We start from the raw sequence: 19,931 nt of genomic DNA, 5'->3' as shown, positions 1-19,931 counted from the left end.
TGGGTCAGACCAAGGGTGCATCAGGCCCAGCATCCTGTTTCCAACAGTGGCCAATCCAGGCCACAATAACCTGGCAAGTACCCAAAACTAAGTCTATCCCATGCTACTGATGCAATTAATAGCAGTGGCTATTCCCTAAGTAAACTTGATTAATAGCAGGTAATGGACTTCTCCTCCAAGAACTTAAGCAAACCTTTTTTTGAACCCAGCTACACTAACTGCACTAACCACATCCTCTGGTAACAAATTCCAGAGCTTTATTGTGCACTGAGTGAAAAAGAAATTTCTCCGATTTATTGTCCAGAATGCCTGTCTCTATGCATCTGCCTTGTGTCATCTGGCTGCCCCCCTGCCCCCCCTCCGGGTCTGGCTAGCATAGAAAAATTGGTTCTAGTTTTCGTTCCTGTACCACCACAGATCAGTCCAGACTCTTGGGTTTTGCCTCCCCTCCAGCAGATGGAGATAGAGAAAGTTTTACTGACACTGCAACATAACCCGAAGTGCCACCTGCAGTCCCTCAGTATTTACAAGTACCCAAACCAAGATGGAAATAACAACCACCAAGTTATATGCCCCTGAATGAGCAGTGGGAGTTTGAAAACTCCGAACAGATAACCTTGACTTCAATAATAAAAACCCATGCAGGACTACATACAAATCCTGCACCATTCTTCAGATTGAGTACTAACACAGAGCGAGCAGACTCTCCAAATCCAAGCCCTGGGCGGGACTCTGGACTGATGCCTCCACCTGAACTCTGAGGGGGTTAAAAAACAACCCCTTCAGCAAGCCATTCCACAAACAAGCCAAAATATGAGTCACGGAGGCCCACAAAGGATCCACTCTGCCCTCGAGACCTCAAAAACTTTCTATATCCTCACAAATGCCAAACAGGAGGAAGTCTTTCTTGCTTGCACTAGGCTAGCAATAATGTCCTCGGAATACCCTCTCTTCCCTAAACGCTTCCTCTCAAAATCCAAGCCGCGACAGAACCAAGCCGCCTGATCGGCATAAATGGGACCTTGGCGTAGAAGCCTCACCGGACCATCCACCGCTAAGTTTATCAGGTTCGTAAACCAAGGTCGCCTCGGCCTCTCTGGCACCACCAGGATTACCTCGCCTGGATGGATGTAATGTCTGTCCGTCTCAAGACTCTGCCCCCCAGAGGCCATGGGGGAAAACGGAAGAATGTGGACCGGCCCAGGCAGAACTAAGGCAGAGACCCCTTCTGCTCCCCGTTGCCATCTGATTTACTGAGGATCTCACCAAGTCACAGAATGTACCTGCTAAGAAGGCTGCCCCTGCCACTATCTGAGCAGACTCAGAAGAGCAGTCTCCTGCTAAGCCGGCTGCTTCAGGCCAGCTCTGAATCCATCTTATTAAGGCTCGAGCTACACAACTGCCACAGACTGCAGCCTGAAGGGACAGGCTTGCCGCCTTTTCAGGAAGGAGTCTATCTTATGATCCTGCCTCTCCTTAGGGGCCACGCCTCCTTCCACCAGAATCGTGGTCCTTTCGGAGAATGCTGCTACCGGGGCATCTAGCCTTGGCAACTTAAAAAAAAAAAGATGCTCCACTTCCTCTTGGCATTGCAGAATCAGACTGCACATAACTCGTTCAGATCTTAGACCTATATTAGGAGTGTCTAGCTATATAGAATATGTAACAAGTTGATCATAATATATGTTAGAAGTAAACTGTATATGGATCTAACTATAGAGATAAGACCTCAGTTTTGGCAAGAGATCTGAATTAACAGAAACTTCTGTGGCCAATAGGTCCAATCATCGGTCTTATAATCTCTAATATGGATTTATTAATTTTATAAAAATTACTTTAATTGTGACCAGTTGCTATAAAGCATACTATCTTTTTATTTTTATTTTTAATTTTTTTTTTAATTTTTTTATATAAAATTGACACGAATGAGGCAACAGTGTGGTTGATTTTAGGTAAATTGATTGAACACTTGTTTCAAATGTTAATGGAATTGATGTGAATCATTCAATGTTTCCTCTTATTTAAAGATTTGTTTAAATGAACTGACACGTTTCAAAGAGAAAAAACATGATGTTGCTGTTTAGCAACTTTGTAACTTTAAGAAGATGAAGTAGCGATTCTTTTACTCCATCAACAAATAGTTGTAATCTTACTATGTTCAATTGTCCCAATAAAGTAACAATGTTAATATTCCAACAACTCGATGGTCTTAAATTAATTGCTGAATGACTCAATATATGAACCACAAAAATAAGCTGGTAAAGCTGTTACAAGCTGATTCAATCGCTTTGTGCCTCAGAATGCCTCAAAATTTGTAGCAGAATCTTATTCAACCATGAATGTGATGCAACTTGAACATTGAAATTTCAGTCTTATAATTAATAGCAGGACGGACGGTATAATTCACCCCGTCTCTTCTCATAAAGTCTTTTTCCCGACAATGTTAATATACGGCATAACACTTATCTTAATTCAATGAATTTGATGATCACTGGCATTGCAGATAATTTGTTCACTTTGTGCTGCCGTATTAGGACCCGAGGGGTCTGACAACCGCCGCCAACGCGGCCGGCGTTTCGCAAAAAACGCTGCTTCAGGGCGGACTCTAAAGTTAAGCAACAATTGAAAAAATCATTTAACCTTTTGAAAAAACGACAAAAATTGCGTTAAAATGCAATGAAAGTCACTTACACTTTGTAGAGAAACCTTCTTCTAGTGTAGTCGGGTTCAGACTGAAATTGTTTTCAAAAATGGCCGCGCTAGATTTAAACAATTGATTGGCTTAAAAAGTCACCAATCAGTGTTCTCCATTGCAAGCTGCCAACGTGCTGACGTTGTGCTATGCCGTCAAAGCCATGCATATTGTTACAATGTAACACTTACTGCTTGTCAATAAAGATCTTTGATGTTAAACTTAATCACAAGCCGTCATATATCTATTGTTCAAAAGTGAATGAAACGAGGTAAATGATGATAACCTGACAAAAGAAAGTGATTCAATGAATGAGACAAATACAGGATGAAACGACTTACATTAAGTTGACAAACAATCCAACCATTGAATTACAGAAACAGATCAAAAAATTAATTGATTTAGGGAAGCATGCGGGTTTCTTAACAGACAAGGAATATAATTTTTTGAATGTAAAACATCCAAGAACACCAACAATATATGTACTGCCAAAAGTACATAAAACATTAGTTAATCCGCCAGGAAGGCCAATAATTTCATCCAATGAGTCATTACTAGAACCACTTTCACAATTTATTGACTGTTTTCTGAGAGATTTTGTATCCAACAGTGCATCTTATATCAGAGATACATCACATTTCTTGAATATGGTTGAAAATTTGTCCGTTAACATTAAAGATTTATGGTTTGTCACCTTAGACATTAAATCACTATACACTTCAATTCCACAAGAAGAGGCTCTAAAAGTAATTAAAACATATCTTGACAAACGTTTCAGACCGCACCGGGTACCTAGTGATTTTTTATTACAATTGGCTTCCATCGCTCTTAAAAAGAACTTTTTCATATTTCAAGGTAAATACTACCAGCAAATTTCTGGAACAGCCATGGGCGCCACAATGGCTCCAACCATTGCTAATCTGTTTATGACAGAATTTGAACAGGAGTGGATTTATTATTCTCCGTTTGTTTCCAAGATTGTTTTTTACAAGCGTTACATAGATGACATCTTTATTTTGTGGAGTGGTACTGAACAAGAACTACACTCATTTGAGAAATGGATTAACACTTGTGATGAAAACATACAATTTGTATTAAATTACAATTTTGTAGAGATTTCTTTTTTGGACGTTCTATTGAAAAAAATGGAAGATGGTGCCATTATCACCACTGTATTTAAAAAATCTACTGATCGCAACACTATGTTGCATTTTGACAGTGCACATCCCATGCCATTGAAGAACAGTCTTCCTTTTTCACAATTCCTGAGATACAAACGGAATTGTTCCAACATTACATTGTATAGACAACAGTCAGAAAAACTCAAATTGGATTTGAAGAACAGAGGTTACCCCAATAAATGTATCAAAACAGGATTTAAACGAACACTGTATTATGATCGGGATGCGCTCCTTACACCACAATCAAAATCTCAAGATGAAAATATGATCACGTGTGTCACTCAATATTCACCTTGGTCACGTAAAATCATACAAGCCATGCGTCATCATTGGTTTTTGATTAAAATGATACCTGGTATGCAAGACATTGAATTTCGAGCAGCTTATTCGAGATCACAAAATTTGAAAGAAATCTTAAGTCCATCTACGTTGAAAGACGTTGAACATTCTCAAACAATAGATGGCACAATACCATTGGGTCACTTTAGATGTGGACATTGCAAGATCTGTGACCAAACATTGGAATTGAAGGAGTACATTTGTACGCACACACAATATAGATACAAAATGTACAATTTTACCACTTGTCAGACAGATCATGTGATATATATTATAAGATGTCCATGTAACAAAATTTATGTTGGACAGACAACAAGATCATTTAAATTAAGAATAGGAGAACACAAAAGTTGTTTGAAGAACAAAAAGGTATCTGCTCCTATTGTTCTGCATTGCATACAGAAAAACCATGACATCAAAGAGCTGAGATGGTTTGTACTAGAACATGTTAAACGTGACATTAGAGGAGGTGACAGAGAGAGACTATTATATAAGAAAGAACAAGAATGGATTTTTAAATTAAAATCTGAAGAACCGGATGGTTTGAATTCTAAAATAGAATGGAACAGTCTCATTCATTGAATCACTTTCTTTTGTCAGGTTATCATCATTTACCTCGTTTCATTCACTTTTGAACAATAGATATATGACGGCTTGTGATTGAGTTTAACATCAAAGATCTTTATTGACAAGCAGTAAGTGTTACATTGTAACAATATGCATGGCTTTGACGGCATAGCACAACGTCAGCACGTTGGCAGCTTGCAATGGAGAACACTGATTGGTGACTTTTTAAGCCAATCAATTGTTTAAATCTAGCGCGGCCATTTTTGAAAACAATTTCAGTCTGAACCCGACTACACTAGAAGAAGGTTTCTCTACAAAGTGTAAGTGACTTTCATTGCATTTTAACGCAATTTTTGTCGTTTTTTCAAAAGGTTAAATGATTTTTTCAATTGTTGCTTAACTTTAGAGTCCGCCCTGAAGCAGCGTTTTTTGCGAAACGCCGGCCGCGTTGGCGGCGGTTGTCAGACCCCTCGGGTCCTAATACGGCAGCACAAAGTGAACAAATTATCTGCAATGCCAGTGATCATCAAATTCATTGAATTAAGATAAGTGTTATGCCGTATATTAACATTGTCGGGAAAAAGACTTTATGAGAAGAGACGGGGTGAATTATACCGTCCGTCCTGCTATTAATTATAAGACTGAAATTTCAATGTTCAAGTTGCATCACATTCATGGTTGAATAAGATTCTGCTACAAATTTTGAGGCATTCTGAGGCACAAAGCGATTGAATCAGCTTGTAACAGCTTTACCAGCTTATTTTTGTGGTTCATATATTGAGTCATTCAGCAATTAATTTAAGACCATCGAGTTGTTGGAATATTAACATTGTTACTTTATTGGGACAATTGAACATAGTAAGATTACAACTATTTGTTGATGGAGTAAAAGAATCGCTACTTCATCTTCTTAAAGTTACAAAGTTGCTAAACAGCAACATCATGTTTTTTCTCTTTGAAACGTGTCAGTTCATTTAAACAAATCTTTAAATAAGAGGAAACATTGAATGATTCACATCAATTCCATTAACATTTGAAACAAGTGTTCAATCAATTTACCTAAAATCAACCACACTGTTGCCTCATTCGTGTCAATTTTATATAAAAAAATTAAAAATAAAAATAAAAAGATAGTATGCTTTATAGCAACTGGTCACAATTAAAGTAATTTTTATAAAATTAATAAATCCATATTAGAGATTATAAGACTGATGATTGGACCTATTGGCCACAGAAGTTTCTGTTAATTCAGATCTCTTGCCAAAACTGAGGTCTTATCTCTATAGTTAGATCCATATACAGTTTACTTCTAACATATATTATGATCAACTTGTTACATATTCTATATAGCTAGTCATTATTTTTTACATAATTGCATACTAGCTATATCCCTTATTTTGTTGCTATATTAGGAGTGTCCCATATCCTTGACATCCTGATACAGTGGAAAGGCTTGGCCTTTTTTTTTTTTTATGCCTTTCAGAATGGGGGGTCTCCCCTTCTTTTCACAGGTTTCTCCTCCTTCCCCGGCTCTAGTGATTGGACCACTTATTGAATACGGGGCTCCAGCCTTACTACTTTATCCTTACCTTCCCCCCCTTTCTGAGTCTTCATCCGACTCCCGAGGGCCACGATCCTCTCCTGGAGAGAGGCCTAGGAGGATCTGGCCAACCCTGGGACATTCCTTTTCCTCCACCTGGGGCTTTTGTGGTACCAGGCCCTCCAACAGACCTACCCAGAGGATGGCTCAGTTTGCCTTCAATGCACCTCATTTCACAACATGTTTTATGCATCATTAAAATAAACTCAAACAAGAATTCACGCTCACTTTCCTCCTCTTCCATAGCACTGAATGCCTGTTCTTTATCACCCGGGCCTTCCTCTACAGTTTCCCCCGAGAAACCTTCCACCACTTCCCTGCCATGTTCAGCCTTTCCCCAGCTGTCTCTCTGAGCTGGGCTTAGCTCCTCCCCCTTGAGTAACTGTCTCGCAGCTGCTACATTTCCCTGCTCCCCCGCCTCCAGGCCCCCTGTTCCTACCTGGGTGGCCTTTCTCAGCGGGTCTGTTTCTGCCACAAATGCGACACGGACTACTAAGGTGCTCTGTTTGCGGTGGCCACATTGAAAACCTTTTCTTCCTAGTCTGCCACTGCAACATTGCGCCCACATCCAGGCTGCAACCTTGCTCCTCCTTGGCGTCCCCTTACAACAAATTTTCCAATTGAGCTCCGGAAAGAAAGACCTTACACTAGCCTGAATAGGTCTGGTTTTCACCAAGGGCTGTTTGCTCCTTAATTCAGCTCTTCTTTTTTTTTTTTTTTTTTGTAACTCCTGCTATTCCCATACCTTCACCCACCAGAGGTAAAGAACTACTGACAGAGATCCGGCTATCCCAGAACATAGAGCAACAAAACGAAAGTTCTCTGCCTCCACCTGCTGGTGAAAGAGGGGAGTTCCCCGGAAGTACAGACTGGTCTGCAGGACAAAAAGGAAGTAGGCAATATTGACCCTGTAGAAGTCCCAGGTGAGACCTCGTATGGAATTCTGTGCACAAGTCTGGAAACCACACCTTCAAAAAAATATAAACAGGATGGAGTTGATCCATAGGGTGGCTACAAAAATGGTCAATAATCTTTATTCTAAAGCATTTGGTGGAAAGACGGGATATTTCCAAGGTACAAATGCACAGGAGGCTCTGGAACAAGGGGTCAGGAGATAAAGGAGAAAAAGGATAGACTCAGATTAATATAAGGAACTATTTCTTCACAGAGAGGGTGATGGACACATGGAAAAGCTTTCCAGTAGAAGTGGTAGAGACAAGGGTAGTATATGAATTCAAGAAAGTATAGGGATAAGCAGAGGGGATCTCTGAAGGAATGGTAGGAACTGTAGAGGTTGAGTAGCTGGTGTGGATGGGCAGACCAGATAGGCCATCATTTCTTCTGCCATTATATTTTTATGGCTCTAAGTAATAAAATAAAGCTGTACAGAGATAAATAAACAAAAGTAAAACATTGCAGGTACCCATCCCACAAGCCTTACAACCTAGACAAAATTATAGTGACAGGGAAGATCCATGAACATAAGAACATAAGAAATTGCCATGCTGGGTCAGACCAAGGGTCCATCAAGCCCAGCATCCTGTTTCCAACAGAGGCCAAACCAAACCACAAAAACCTGGCAATTACCCAAACACTAAGAAGATCCCATGCTACTGATGCAATTAATAGCAGTGGCTATTCCCTAAATAAACTTGATTAATAGCCGTTAATGGACTTCTCCTCCAGGAACTTATCCAAACCTTTTTTGAACCCAGCTACACTAACTGCACTAACCACATCCTCTGGCAACAAATTCCAGAGCTTTATTGTGTGTTGAGTGAAAAATAACTTTCTCCGATTAGTCTTAAATGTGTTACTTGCTAGCTTCATGGAATGCCCCCTAGTCCTTCTATTATTCGAAAGTGTAAATAACTGAGTCATATCTACTCGTTCAAGACCATGACGACAAATGTGAAGGAGGAAGATTTTCTGCCACATGTACATCATGGACCATGGGATGCTAGCAGACGTCTGAGTGGAATACTGAAAGAGAAGGCAAGTTTCAGAGGCAGAGGAGCAACAGAAAAACTACACAGCCAGAGAGAAGGCAAAAAGGGATGGGAACTGTGGCAGGAGAGCAAAATGTAGGTCTTGGATGGAAAAAAAGTGAGTTGAGCAGGGAGGGCTCAGTCCTGCTTAATCAGTGCAGAGAACCTCAATTTAACATATCGTCCAGAAGACAAATTGGGAAGACCCTGTATCTTCATCACTCACCTATATGTTCTTTGAAGATCTGCTGCGATCACTCCGATGTCCATGTAATCACCACATCTATTACTGTTCAAGTACTGAAACAGAAAGTTTCAAAAAGCAGACAGTTGCAACTGTTAGCTTTAATACATTCCCATTTACAACTAATTAAATACAAAAAAAATGCAAATATTTCTTATAAAAGAAATAAGACTAGTACTTTATACATTATCTGAGACCCCAAACTGCACTCAACAATCTCAAATATATGGTTTAGGAACTTCCTTTCAAAGCAAAGAGACTCTGGAACAGGGGGTCATGGGATGAGGGTAAAAGGGGATAGACTCAGGAGTAATCATAGGAAATATTTCTTTACAGAGAGGGTGGTGGATGCATGGAACGGCCTCCCAGTGGAGGTGGTGGAGATAAGGACAGTATCTGAATTCAAGAAAGCCCAGGACAAGCGCAGGGAGTCTCTGAAGGAGTGGTAGGGACTGTAGAGATGGGCGGACTAGACCGACCGTATGGTCTCTTTCTGCCATCACATTTCTATAATCTAAAGTGGCATCACTGTGAAACTGCAGCACTTTTGATTTTCTAGGATAAAACCAGCCCTGAAGAGTGTGTCGTCGTCCTCCCCCCCCCCCCCCCCCCCCCCCCAATGCCACTCCACTCTTTGCACCTGCCTGGGGTTGGTCCTACCTGTTTGATTCGCTGTTTGAGTCGGTGGTCAATGAACGTGGCACTGGATAATCCTCGGTTCTTCATCCTCCCCCTGGGAACTACAGGAGAAGAGAAAGGCAGGATAGGAGAGCTGCTGTATGCAAAAGCTTTCACCTATACAAGGTGAAAGTGGATGACCCAGCAAGCTCTTTACAAGACGGGTAGTACCAGTGGCAGGAAAGGAACAACCTTGCCCTGACTCCAGCATGAACTCCCTCACACAATATGCTACAGTCATCATGTGAACCCAGGTCCTGCTGCGAAAACCACCAATGACTGCAGTGCACAAGGTGACAGCACAGTTCAAGCTGTGAAACTGCCTTCAGCTGTTTTCTTTTTTTTTTTAAACTTTACTCAAACTCCCAATCTGAGGCACAAAATCTAACACAAAAAACAACACAGTCTACCTCAGACCAGAGGATATCTGGAGCCTGCAGCCGCCTGAGCGGCCTCGTGAAGGGGAGGGATCTGGACCACCAGATTTACACCCCACGGGTGCACAGTACAAACACACACCAGGGTCACCAACCCCCGGCTTGTCTGCCTCAACCGGACAGAGAACTCGCCAGGATTCAAAAACCCCCAGGAGGAAGGCTCAAAGGGGGGGGGGGGGGGGAAATTGCCCTGCCTTCAGGTTTTTTACCCATCTACCATCTGCTGGAGACAGAGAAATATTGAGGAACTGCACATACACTTGTGGTTAAGTAGCAGTGTCAGTAAAACTTTGTCTCCATCTGCTGGAAGGGAGACAAAAACCTGGAGTCTGGACTGATCCAGGTACATACAGGGAAGTAACACTTTGGACTTATTTATTTATTTATTTTTATTTAAAACTTTTATATACCGGTTTTAGTGTGCAAACATCATACCGGTTTACATTGTAACTAAAAGACTGAAAATACAATTAACAGGGCGGGGAAGGGGGAAAGAGTAAATACATAGTGCAGAAAGTATTGAAGAAGAAAAAACATCAACTTTGAACGGTAACAGATGGGTTAATTACAAGGGACTATATACAATATAGTTACAAGAGACTATAAACAATATACAATTTAAGTGTCGCCTATGTGAGGATTGTTCATGAGGGTTGAGAGGAGTGATGGTAGAAGGAGACAATTATTCTGGGTATGCCTGTCGGAAGAGCCAGGTCTTTAGTTTTTTTCTGAACTTAAGAGTAGCATGGCTCATGACTTCACATTGGCCTTCACTCTGAAACTCCTGAAAAGTGCTAACTTTATTATTTCTACAAATTCAATAGAGCAGATTTAATGGTTGCTATTTGTAACTCCCCCTCCTTCTCCCCACCCAAAACAAATTCTCCCTACATAAATGATATGTAAAAAAATGTCATGAGCAATGCACCCATCTCAAATGCCCCTAGCTCAGGCTCGGTGGCTGCATTACACTGCACTAGGTCCAAGCTCAGTAAACCCATCTGGTAGGCTTGTTACATATATATATATTTATTTTTTTTTATTATTATTATTATTATTTACAAAATGTGTATGTCCTGCTTAAACACATACAGGTCACACAACTATCATGGTCTTCAATCTGGCCAGACATGAAAAAGGAAATGTTTACTTAAATTCATACGTGAATTTAAGTAAACATTTGGATTTAAGTAGACCTTTGGATTTTAAAAAGGATGTGCATATGGTGGGACATATCACCTTCCCTTCTGCTTTTTCACCCTAGTCTTAACCTGCTTTCTGCTCTTTGCAGATTTCTTTCCCTCTGTCACCACTGCTATCTAATCCCAGGTACCTCTTCATATCCCATCCCCCTTCTACCTTATCCTCAGAGTTCCCCTCCATCTTCTGCTCCCCCACTCAGGGGCCTCTCCCATCTCCCCCTGCCTTTGTATTTTTTGCTCTCTCCTCCTTGTTCTTAGGTTCATCATCTCTCTCTTGCATCTTCCCCGGCTTCCCACGCAGCGTTCTCCTCTTACCTCCAGATGCTCGCAGGCTCGTCGCCGGGTCTTTCTCCCTGCCCTTAAGATGAACACGCAGCAGAGTAGCCGCGAGAAATGTTTCCTCCTCCGGACACGAGAAAATCGCAAAAGAGCAGACAGCGGAAGAGACGCTACCCGATCGGTTACCAGGCTAGAGAGCAAAGGCGCCGGCAGAGTGACGAAGGGGGAGAGGCGAGCACGTGGTGGTCCTGTGGTGATGACGTCAGGAGGTGCAGCCTCAAATCGGGATTAAGGCCACAATTAGGCTAAACGGAAGGAAAGCCGGACGAAAACGTCCCCTGCGCTACAGTTTGCCCATCTAACACAGTAGAGCCAGGAGACAGACGAAATTATTTTGTGTTTTTTTCTTAGGAAGTATCGCCGCTTTAAAGAAAAATACCCGTTCTTTACCTCCGCAACAATGGTAGACTACAATTCCCAGAATGCAGCCCTCCTCAGGCGCTGTGGCAGGGCACCCCCACCACCTCCTTCCGGCTGCCGCAGTGAATGGGTTGCTGGGCAATTTAGGGACTTGGTCGCTAGTTCTGGCGACTTTTTGAACGCGATGGAGATTTTAGAGTTGTGAATGCGACAGATATTTTTGGACAAATTAACTAAAAATTAAGTGACTTCCTCCCAGCTCTACAATTTCTATCGGGTTCCCTGCTTATGGAGCATATTTGGAAGCAGAAAAATGCAAGGGAGTGAGATCTCCTATGGCTATACTGACGGGCTGGCTAATCCTGCTCCCCCTCCCCAGACTGACCGCGGCAGAAGAGAACTTGTTGTCAGTTAGTAATGAAATAACAAGCCCAAAACAGGCAAAATTTAAACTTCTTTCATTAGAAATTATTTATACACAGAGTATAATGGAGGAAAAAAATTGTCAAACCTCTCACAACTTAAAAAAAGTCTGACAGTCGATGACAGCATCCTCTATTGTCAGCATTGTCACTAGACATTTTCATTGAAACGCTTCAGCACAGTACTGGCTGGCACAAAGTTGATAACAGTAAATACCCTGGCGTCTCATTCCATAATTCACCTGCAATATTGACTAAAGAGTTGCATTGGCCTTCGCACTATCTCTCACAAATATATTGAACAGAACCAGTACCAGAACTGATCCTTAACTTCAGTTATCACTCTTCTCTCTTCAGAGTAGGTTCCATTTACCACTATTCACTGGCAGATTAAAGGCTGCCTGGTTCGCCCTCCCAGAGACTGATCATTATATTAGGATTATAAATAAGGGGTTAAAATTTAGTTTCTTACTTTTGTTTTTATAGGGTAGTGGCCCTTTAATATGGCAGGCACAAGGGAAAAATAAAGAGAGCATACTTTTGTAGTTGCTGCTGTTCTCCTCCTGTTAATGTAATCAAGCAGATTTGTCTACAGAGAGCTGACTAAATGCTGCAGACACAATCCCCATACTGACAATTGGAGTTGGAGGTATGGTAGAAGAGAGGCAGAATGTTGCAGCAGCCAATCAGAGGTGACAGGAACAGCAGGGCACAAGTCCTGCCCATCAAGCCCCCAAAAAACATGAGCTGGAAATAAAAAGAAGCCCAATAATAAGCTACCCACAACTTAAAAAAAAAAAATCACTAAGAAACAAACCGAAACACCCTAAACAACGGGCCCGTTTGGCCGCACGTTTTCCACGCGCTATTTTTACCCCTTATACAGTAAGGGGTAATAGCGCGTGGAAAACGCGCGGTCAACCCCCCCGAAACTAATAGCACCCGCAACATGCAAATGCATGTTGATGGGCCTATTAGTTAGTCCTGCGTGATCCAGAAAGTAAAATGTGCAGCCAAGCATTTCAGCCGACACCAGGAAAGTGTACAGAAAAACACCCTCCGACTTAATATCATAGCGATATTAAGTCGGAGGCCCCAAAAATAAAAAAAATTAAAAATCAGCCCGCGGCTTGGAAGACACGCTCAATTTTGCCGGCATCCATTTTCTGAACCTGTGGCTGTCAGCGGCCACAGACAACAGACGCCGGTAAAATTAAGCGTCAGCTGTCAAACCAGCTGACAGCCGCCGCTTCTGCCAATGAGGCACTAGGGACGCGCTAGTGTCCCTAGCACCTCCTTATTCCCGCGGGCCCTCATTTGAATACTAAATCACGCACCCAGGAGAGTGGCCTGGGCGCGCGTCGGGAGAGCAGGCGCTCACCTCGGAGCGCCAGCTCTCCCGCGAATTTTACTGTATCGGCCTTTAAGTGAGGTTGTCAGCACTGAAGATGAGGGCGATGTTTTATCAATTTTTTTTATTTTTTTTTGCTGTGGTGCTGGGAGGCAAGGGAAGTTCTCTGCCCTGATAGACCTCTGTGTGAGCTAGCTGGCCTGAGCTCAGAGAAGTGCAGTGGCTGACCCATCCTGGACAGAACGAATGGAAAGTGTCCTAAAGAGCAGAAAGGGGGAGGAGGAAGCATAAAGGTGGCTGCTGCAGGCTGAATAAGGGCTGGCAGAACGTTTAAGTACGTTTCATGATGATGCTGTAGTGCGAGGGAGGAGACACTCGTTAAGTGAGTACATGAGCAGCAGTTGAAGCATGTGTGCCTATGTCAGAAAGAGAGAGAAAGTATGTATGTTAGAGTATGTGTCAGTATCTGAAAGAGTGGTTGTGTGGGTATCCATATGTCTGTGGCTGAGACTGCAAAAGTGTGTGACAGTGCCTTGAGTGTATCTGAGAATGTGTGCGTGAGCCAATCTACACCAATTTTAGGGCAACTAGTTATGTCAATGCCATTGTGCAACAACACAGTTCTAGCTAATTTTTACTCGAGCTGGAGTCTTTTCACAGTGGACCTCGTGGCTTTCTTCCTGTGGGAGTTGACAGCGCTGCTGGTGGGGCAGACAGGAGTGCTGAGATGGAGGTAAGGTCTTCATTTTCTCCATCATTGATTGTTGTGGGATGATCTTCCTGGTGGTGGATTTTGTATTCTTTCCATTAAAAGACTGTGGCCACTTTTGTTCCTGTTGTCTCTACAGGGAGCCATGATTGATTCCCTCTTCCCAGGTCAGCCGGTCTGCAGGAGCTTGCTCACTTTACATGGTGACCACCAGCCACACACCCAACCCAAACCCAGAGCTTCTGCTCATCCTGTCTGCTCCTGTTCCCTCCCATGGGGCTGAAGGGTCTTTCTGCCACTGCTGCCTTGGAGGGTGACCTTCTTAACCTGACTCAGGGGACGGGAGGAGGTCTTATTCATAAAGCTGTGTCCAGCTCTGGATCCCCTCGTAGCAGGTTTTATTTCCTAGGTTGACTGGTGCCTTGAAAATATAAGATGTGATTATTTAATTCATGAATTAAACTCCTAGGCAATGTTTATCAAAGACAAATTTGTAAGAAATAATAAAAGCATTGAAATTGTTAAAATAAGAAAATGTCAATAAACATACTAATTAGCCATTACAGTAATATCAGACAATGCTCTTTTATTAGGTACAAACCCTTTTTTTTTTTTTTATTTCTTCCTGCCCGTGGTATATGATCTTTCTTTCATGGAGAAAGTAATATTCCAGAACCATCAGCTGATAATAGAAAAGAAACTTTGTGTGGGTGGTGCAGTGTCAGAACTCACTGATGCACTTATCACATTCTTACATAAGAAAGATGACGAGTTAGAAATTGTAGGCCTATTTCCTTAATTCTGATATAAAAACTGTTGTGTCTGGAACTGACTTTATCCTAATTAATCCACCCCGATCAAACAGGATTTAGAAAAGGAAGATACTCTGTCCATAAACACTAGAAGGCTCTTTAATATTATTCACATTGGACAGAGCACACAAGCTGTCTGGCTTGGTTTCAGCTCTGGATGCAAACAAAGCATTTGGCAGAATGCCGTGGCCTTGTTTAAGAAACATGATGACAGAAAAAGATTGTATGGCCCATCCAGTCTACCCATCCATCCAATCAGCTAGCAAGTTTCAACTTGTGCTAATTCAACCCCCTGAGTCTTTTACCCGGTGTCCAATATATATGCATATATATATATATATATATATATATACCTATAATTACCTACATCCCTACTCCTCCTCTTGCCCTATATACCACATTTCCCCTCCCTCTTCCTTAATCTCCCCCTCCAGACCCAACCTCTCTTCTTCCCCTCAGCTCATCCTCCTACCCAATACCTATCCAATCAACTCACTTCCTAATCATCTTAATCTTCATATCACTTGATAATGTATCGCTAACCCACTGTCTGTATTGCCCCCAAGAGTTTTTTACTTACTCTTGTTTACATCTGATATATTTGTAAATATGTTAAAATATGTCTATGTTTCTAACAGTTCTGACATACTTAGACCTTTAACAAGTGTGTGTATATATTCTTTATAACTTTAACTCTGTTAAAGCTGTTTATCTGACTTCAATGTATAGCGTTGTTATAAATGTAAACCGGAGTGAAGGCCCCCGCCAATACTTCGGTATATAAAAACGTATGTATGTATAAATAAATAAATAAATAAATAAATAAATAAATAAAATATAATATGCACATATCTTTCTGAATAATTAACAGTATGACAAATTTGGAAAGATGACAAGGACTCTCAAGAAAATATAAAGGATAGTTGCATCCTTTCAATTAAAAAAACCAAAAGTGATATTTCACAGTTCAAAGGCCTAGATTCATCATTCCCTACAAATATAGCAGAATAATGAGCCGCAGCCAAAAAAAGGAATGGGGGAGCGATAGTGTGCAGCCGGCTGCAGCACGGCGTTGCATTTTTGCCCACTGCAGTTGTGGCTGCGCCACACACTATCGCCCCCCATAGTGCCACTGAAAAAGGTAGTGTTATTTCTGGCACTACTGCTGGCGATATCACCTAAAACATCACCCGCAGCAATACCGGAAAGAAAAGTTTTCTAACGCTGCCCCTTTCCCTCATTCAAATGCTATCATGCTGTAGTAGTTATCGCGTGCCATAACGCCACATTGCAATTTGATGAATGACCCCCAAAGTTTGTAACATATACTTGTGATCATAAGTTTACCCTCCCCTAGCAGAATTTGTAAGATGTGTAGCATTTTAAGAAAACACAAATGATCAGACAAAACTCATGTCTGTTATTTGTTTTTTGTAAATGATATTTTATTGGAATAGTAGCATGCTAACATTACAGCATGTAAGCATGATAATAAACTCTGCATATAGAAAACTCGTATTATTGTATGCATTCTAATAAACTCCTCATTATGCAAAACACAGATTAATGATCATGTGTGCTTCATTTTCGGTGTTTGGTATGAAAAACATATCGTCCAATGTATAACATAACACTGTACTTTCCCTGGGCTAAGTCACTTTGGTTCTGAACGTCCACAAGGTGAAGCCTACATTCGTTCACTCAGGGGAGAGTTTGAGATGTAGCCCTCCATTGTAAGTAGGGGTTCCACACCTGTGAGAATCTAGGAAGTGCGTGATGCTTGCGGGCAGTGACTTTGTATAACTCGCACATCTTATCCAGTTTCAAAAGGACCGCGTTCAGTGGGGGCACTAAAGGCCTTTTCCACATTGCTGCTCTTATGCACCTGGTTCCCAAGCAAATTTGGCTCACCAATATCCCCTCACTCCTTGAGCACTCTGCGGGAGCATTCAGTAGTACTCTTTCAGGTGTGAGCTGTATAGGGAGTAAGTTAATTTGTTGAATAAGAGCAGAAACGTCATTCCATAGTCGTCTCACTTTGGGGCATTCCCACCCCATATGGATACATGTCCCCCTTTTGGCCACAACCCTTCCAGCATAAGTCAATCTTACAAAGTCGGGCCCTATGGAGTCTAGAGGGAGTGAGGTGCCAACATAGTAAAACGCTGTAGCTGTTTTCCATAAGCGACGCAGAAATTGAGTTCCTTTTTGTATGTATAAATATCTGATCCCACTCCTCCTCCGATAATATCCTGCCAAAGTCCTTTTCCCAAGCTAAGATGAAGGCTGGTTTATGGTCGGGATCCTTCTGAAGGAGACTGTAGAGCTTTGCGAGTCCCCCTCTAACACGATCCGCTAGCTCGCACCAGCATTCAGACTGAGATTTCCCCAGAGCGAGATCCTTCCCAATGGCTTCTTCTCTAATAAAGTGCCATAATTGTAAATAGGAGTATATAGCGGTAGTCCTTAGCCGATATGTGTCTGTGATCTGATCAAGAAGTGATAGCCCTCCCCATCCCCACACTTTTCCAAGAGAAATTATCCCTTTGGATTTCCATTCCTCAAAAAGTGGTGAGTCCCAGCCTGGAGTGAACTTAGCATTATGAAACAATAATGTGTTGGCAAAATATCTCCGTTTACCCATCATTATGTGTCGCCACTGTTGCCAGATGCAGAGAGCAGTTTGGAGACACGGGGGAATATCACCCTGCACTCTCCATGGCTCCTGGGGTCGCCAGGTGAGGGCCTGAATTGGCATATCTCCCAGAAACGCTTGTTCAATAGTCACCCACCATTGTTGCTCACCCTGTTTTGCCAGGATAAGATGGCACTAAGCTGAGCAGCAGCAAAGTACCAACGGAGCTGGGGAACCCCCATCCCACTCCGTAATTTATGTCTGTACATAACACTGCTCGCAACCCTAGGCGGCCTCCTCTTCCAAATAAATGCAAACAGCCTTTTCTGCCAGCATTTCAGTACAGCCGGTGGGATGTGTATCGGCAATGATTGAAAAAGGTAATTAAATTTAGGAATGACATTCATTTTTAATCGATGCTATTCTTCCTGTCTATGCTATTGGAAGGTGAGCCCAATAATCCAAGTCCCTAAACACCTTGTAATTTAGGATTAAAAGGTCTTCTAATTTGTTGCCAAGTAAAATACCCAAATATTTATGCTCTGAGCTGCCCATTTGAATGGATAATGCTGTTTCAAAGGGGCTACCTGATCAGGTGGTGTCGATATGTTTAGAACCTCTGCTTGTCAAGATTGAGGCGAAATCCTGACACGGAGTTGAATTCCGTTAGCATTTCCATCACTCCAGCCAAGGATTGTTGAGGCTGTGACAACGTAAACAGGACGTCATCAGCAAAGAGGGACATTTTATAATCCGTTCCCCCCATCTCTATACCAGAAATTGTGGGCTGACTTCTAATCCGGATGGCGAACGGTTCTAGAAAAAGCACAAACAGCGAGGATAAAGGGCATCCCTGTCTGGTCCCCCTCTGGATTTGGAAAGGATCTGAATAAACACCATTGATTTTAACTCAGGCCAGCGGGGATTCATAGAGTTTATGTAGACAATTCAGAAACAATGGGCCAAAATTCATTCTCTCTAAAGTTTTAAACAAGTAGGGCCAGTGGAGCATGTCTAAAGCTTTCTCCGCATCAATGGAGAACAGCACAGCGGGGAGCTGTTGCTGTTTCACCCACCATAGCAGATCTAATATCTTTCATACATTGTCTGTGGCTTTTCTACCCGGGATAAATCCTGCCTGATCAGGGTGTATCAGCTTTGCCATTACTCTGTTTAAATGATTAGCTAACATTTTGGCCAGGATCTTCAAGTCAATATTGATCAAGGATATGGGTCTATACAATCCGCACTCCAAGGGATCTCGGCCCGGTTTGGCCAATATGGTCATCCCAGCGACATTAGATCCTGGGAACAAAGAGGTTCCGTTGCGGAGAGCATTAAACGTCAGTTAAATGGGAAGATAAATGATTCACAAACTTTTTATAAAAAGGGCCCATAAACCCATCGTGTCCAGGGGATTTAGTGAGCTTGAGCTCTTTTATTACCTGCTTGATTTCCATTTGTGAAATTTCTTTTTCAAAGAACTGCTTTTCTTCATCGGTTAGCTGGGGGGAGCTAGACATGATCCAAATAGGACTCAAACCCTTCCTCCTGAATACTGGATTCAGCATGTACAAGTTCCCATAAAATTGTTGGAATCGCTGCCGCATTTCCTCAGGGAAGGTCAGGAGTTTATTTATTTAAAAACTTTTCTATACCGTCGTTAAGTTAGGTACCATCACAACGGTTTACAATAAGGCACAAATATTAATGTTGGAAAAATATCTTGATTTCTATCCACTAAACAGGTGCCAACAATTTACGGTAACATAGTTTGTTATAATTACTCACCGGTGGGTGTGATACATCATGTCCATTCTTATCAGTGACAGATTTAAAATAGATAACTTATAGTATCTTATTCTTTGGTGGTGAGCAAAAATATATAAAAATAAAATAAATACCCGTATAGATTGGGGTAGTGTGGGTGGGTGTTCTGCAGATCGTCTCCCATTTTCCTGGTGTTCTGCTCTCCTTTCTCTTTGTTGTACGCTTGTTTAAATAACCATGTTTTTAAATTTTTTCTGAAGGTTTTGATGTCTCTTTGTAAGCGGATCTCGACAGGCATGGTGTTCCATAGTATAGGTCCTGCTAAGGATAGCGCCCTTTCCCTTACTTGGGTTAGTCTTGCTGTTTTAATTGAGGGAATGGTTAGTAAAGCTTTATTTGCTGATCTCAGGTTTCTGTGAGAGATGTGTTCGCGAAGGGCTGTGTTCAGCCATTCAGCTTTTTCATTATGTATTAATTTATGTATGGTACATAGGGTTTTGTATTGTATTCTTTGCTTGATGGGTAACCAGTGTAGTTCAGCTAGGGTTTCAGTGATATGGTCTCTTTTACTTTTACCAGTCAGAATTCTTGTGGCCGGGTTCTGC

General features: G+C 41.8%; 1 protein-coding gene across 1 annotated transcript in view; it reads right to left on the bottom strand.

Annotated features, from left to right (window-relative positions):
- Positions 1-11,466, bottom strand: part of NVL (nuclear VCP like) — a 239,096-nt gene extending 227,630 nt beyond the window's left edge. The window contains 3 exon segments of the mRNA XM_029593097.1: positions 8,594-8,667; positions 9,272-9,351; positions 11,244-11,466. Coding sequence (XP_029448957.1) covers positions 8,594-8,667; positions 9,272-9,337 — 140 coding nt within the window. The 5' untranslated portion in view covers positions 9,338-9,351; positions 11,244-11,466.
- Between the last annotated feature and the right edge of the window lie 8,465 nt (positions 11,467-19,931).

Source organism: Rhinatrema bivittatum, chromosome 3 (assembly GCF_901001135.1).
Source record: "Rhinatrema bivittatum chromosome 3, aRhiBiv1.1, whole genome shotgun sequence".
NCBI lineage: Eukaryota > Metazoa > Chordata > Amphibia > Gymnophiona > Rhinatrematidae > Rhinatrema > Rhinatrema bivittatum.
The sequence above is the reverse complement of the archived record's forward strand: the minus strand, read 5'-3'. Positions and strand labels throughout refer to the sequence as shown.